At 48.4% G+C, this 3,284-nt stretch overlaps 1 protein-coding gene across 1 annotated transcript in view; it reads left to right on the top strand.

Moving 5' to 3' along the window:
* The window catches only part of LOC107661178 (protein fem-1 homolog C-like), a 19,351-nt gene extending 16,753 nt beyond the window's left edge, over positions 1–2,598 (top strand). Inside the window, exon 4 of the mRNA XM_016450655.1 lies at positions 435–2,598. Coding sequence (XP_016306141.1) covers positions 435–1,816 — 1,382 coding nt within the window. The 3' untranslated portion in view covers positions 1,817–2,598. The remainder of the gene's footprint in view (positions 1–434) is intronic.
* Positions 2,599–3,284: the final 686 nt, after the last annotated feature.

Genomic DNA, 3,284 nt, shown 5'->3' with positions numbered 1-3,284 from the left:
CGGTGTCAGAACAAATTCATCTTGATAATGTCAGATAACTTTGATAGAAAGGTATGTAATGAATTCGTCTGAATAGCTGTCAGCTGTTAAATTTAAAGAACACAATTAGATAAAACCAATTTAGCTCAACCAATTACCAAGCAATGCATAATTTTGTTCAGTCTGTGGTGTAAAAAGGTCGCATTAGAAATTAAAGAAAAAAACACTTAAGCAAAACATGATCAGGTCAAAGTGTGAATAATTTTTGGTCCCAAATTTTTATCTGTTTTGCACTGTATGAAGAATTTTTGGTTATGTCACAGTTTACTTTATTTTGCTATCCTCACTTACATAAATGAACTATAGTGTCCTGCACCCACTAGTAAAAATTATATCTTGTGTCTGAATAATTTTTGGTTTGACTGTATTTTAGCGCAGCTTCTGTTTATCTTCAGTGACTGTAGTATTTCTGTCATTCATCGATGCGTCTCTGATGACTTGCGTTCTGTGTGATCTTTGTCTTGAAGGTAACACGGCTTTACACGACTGCGCTGAGTCCGGGAGCTTGGAGATCATGAAGATGCTCCTGAAGTACGGCTCCACCATGGAGAAGGACGGCTACGGGATGACGCCGCTGCTCTCCGCCAGCGTGACGGGCCACACCAACATCGTGGATTTCCTCACGCAGCACCCTCAGACGGGCAGAACGGAGCGCATCAATGCTCTGGAGCTGCTGGGGGCCACGTTTGTGGATAAAAAGAGAGACCTGCTGGGAGCGCTGAAGTACTGGAAGAGAGCCATGGATCTGCGGCACAGCGACCCCAACCACGTGCTCCTGAAGGACGAGCCCAAGCAGCTGGTGCCGGCCTACGACTACAGCAAGGAGGTGAACACGTTCGAGGAGCTCGACAGCTTGATCGCAGACCCCGACGACATGCGCATGCAAGCGCTGCTGATCCGAGAGCGCATCCTTGGCCCGTCGCACCCGGACACATCCTACTACATCCGCTACCGCGGGGCCGTCTACGCCGACTCGGGCAACTTCGAGCGCTGCATCAAGCTGTGGAAGTATGCTCTGGACATGCAGCAGAGCAACCTGGACGCGCTCAGCCCCATGACGGCCAGCAGCCTGCTGTCCTTCGCCGAGCTCTTCTCCTTCATGCTGCAGGACCGAGCCAAGGGTCTTCTGGGCACCTCCGTGTCCTTCCAGCAGCTGATGGAGATCCTCAGCAAGAGCGTGCTGGAGATCGAGCGCGCCGTCAAGCAGCCGCGGCCCGGCCCGGATCCAGTGCAGCTCGGCAAGGTGCTGTCCATCATCCTGCACCTCATCTGTCTGCTGGAGAAAGTGCCGTGCACCGTGGAGCAGGACCACTTCAAGAAAGAGACCATCTACAAGTTCCTGAAGCTGCAGGCCTGCGGGAAGAACGGCTTCAGTCCGCTGCACCTGGCGGTGGACAGGAACACCACCTGTGTGGGCCGCTACCCCGTCTGCAAGTTCCCCTCCTTCCAGGTGGCTTCTATCCTGCTGGAGTGCGGCGCAGACGTGAACTGCCGCGACGAGGACGACAACAGCCCTCTGCATGTGGCTGCGTCCAACAACCACCCCGACATCATGAACCTGCTGATCTCCTGCGGCACGCACTTCGACAGCACCAACTCCCTCAAGCAGACGGCCTGCGACCTGCTGGACCAGAAGGAGCTGGCCAAGAACCTGATCCAGCCCATCAACCACACCACGCTGCAGTGTCTGGCGGCGCGTGCCATCATCAAACACGGCCTGGCGTACCGCGGGAACATCCCCGATCGGCTGGAGGCCTTCGTGCTGCTGCACAGATAGTGACGGACGACAGCATCGGCATGCAGCGCTTCCAGCAGAGTCCTGTTGCGTTCGTTCTCCGTTTCGTGCCGCAGGTTCGCATCTCTATGCTTTCTCTATGCAGAGACGGGTAGCCGCCGGATGCTGCGGGTTGGTTTGGTTCTCTCGAGTGGACTGGAATGCTGTCGTTATTCCCCTCCAGCGTGAGCGAGCATCACCACGTGCTTAATGTTTGCAGATACCATAAGTGCTTTTATTCTTCCTATGCACAGGCTGTAATGTCAGGACTGTTCTGTATTACTGGATTGTGCCACGTGTTCATGCGAATGCCTGTTTTTTTTTTTTGTTACTTTATATTAATCTTTTTCCTCACTGTCTCCTGATCCGATCGTGAGCTGGTGAATCCGCCTGTTTGAAGATATTGAATGTTAAATCTTTGAACACGATTGTTATCACACAGCATGTGCTGAGGTTTTAACGGTTTACCATCAGACATACTAACCAGTGCCGATATTAACAGCTCTGTCTGAGTTTGTGATGATGATGATGATGATGATGATGGAATCGTAAGCTCGGTGTAGTTTAAGTTCAGCTTTAGCTACTTTTGTGTGGTTTGAACTCAAGGGCTTTAGATTCTCTTACAGGCACAGTACACTAGTAAATGAAACAAATGTACAGTCAAAGGTCTTGCACTTTATTGCAGTAAAATTTGATATTCATATTATGATAGCATAAAGCTTGTTGATGTCCATAGAGCATAATTAACAATAAACCTCTGTTGCACTTCAGCGTTTGTCTGTGTTTTTCCCTGCAACAGATTCAACGGCTGCAAAATATTTAGTCGCGTGACAAACCGTCAGCGCAGGTGTGACGGGGATGTTCTCAGATCACTTCACTGAGAGCGGTTTTAACACTGACTGAATCAGTGATGGTTTTCTGTGGAAGTCTAACGCATCTAATGGGCTAAAACAATTCCAGGTGCACTTTAGAGAAAACCTAGCAAATATTTAATGACTATGATGCTGATTTCTCAAGTGTTTTGTTTGTAAGCTGTTTTTCGCTTACGATTAATGACACTTGTTTTATTGTCTGAGCAAGCTCTATTTGCGGCTGCTGTATATGACGGTGACGGGAGGTGTTTTATTCTCTCGTCCTCCTGGTTCTCCAGCTTTCTAAGATGATTTAGGCGAGCTCGGAGTGTTTTCTGGTGACTCAGAGAGGGTGTGATCTGTGTGTCGTTCCTCAACAGGTTCATGTTCGTTTATTTCCTCGTTGGACTGCCTGCAATCTTTCTTTTTCTTAGTCCAACACTTTAAGTCTCCTTAAAGTCAGAATGAAATTAACCCTATTTATTTTCTTCCTGCATGTTACTGTAAGTGATTCATCTGTCTGTGTATTTATTCTGATATATGTGTAATTGTTCATCATCTTTAATCAGTCTGTCCTAACTTGCTCCACCTGTGATGTGACTCAGTGTTCATTCTGATGA

The sequence above is a fragment of the Sinocyclocheilus anshuiensis genome, unplaced genomic scaffold, assembly GCF_001515605.1.
Source record: "Sinocyclocheilus anshuiensis isolate Anshui unplaced genomic scaffold, SAMN03320099.WGS_v1.1 scaffold2373, whole genome shotgun sequence".
Taxonomy (NCBI): Eukaryota; Metazoa; Chordata; class Actinopteri; order Cypriniformes; family Cyprinidae; genus Sinocyclocheilus; species Sinocyclocheilus anshuiensis.
Note: the sequence above shows the minus strand (reverse complement) of the source record. Positions and strands in the feature narration are given on the sequence as shown.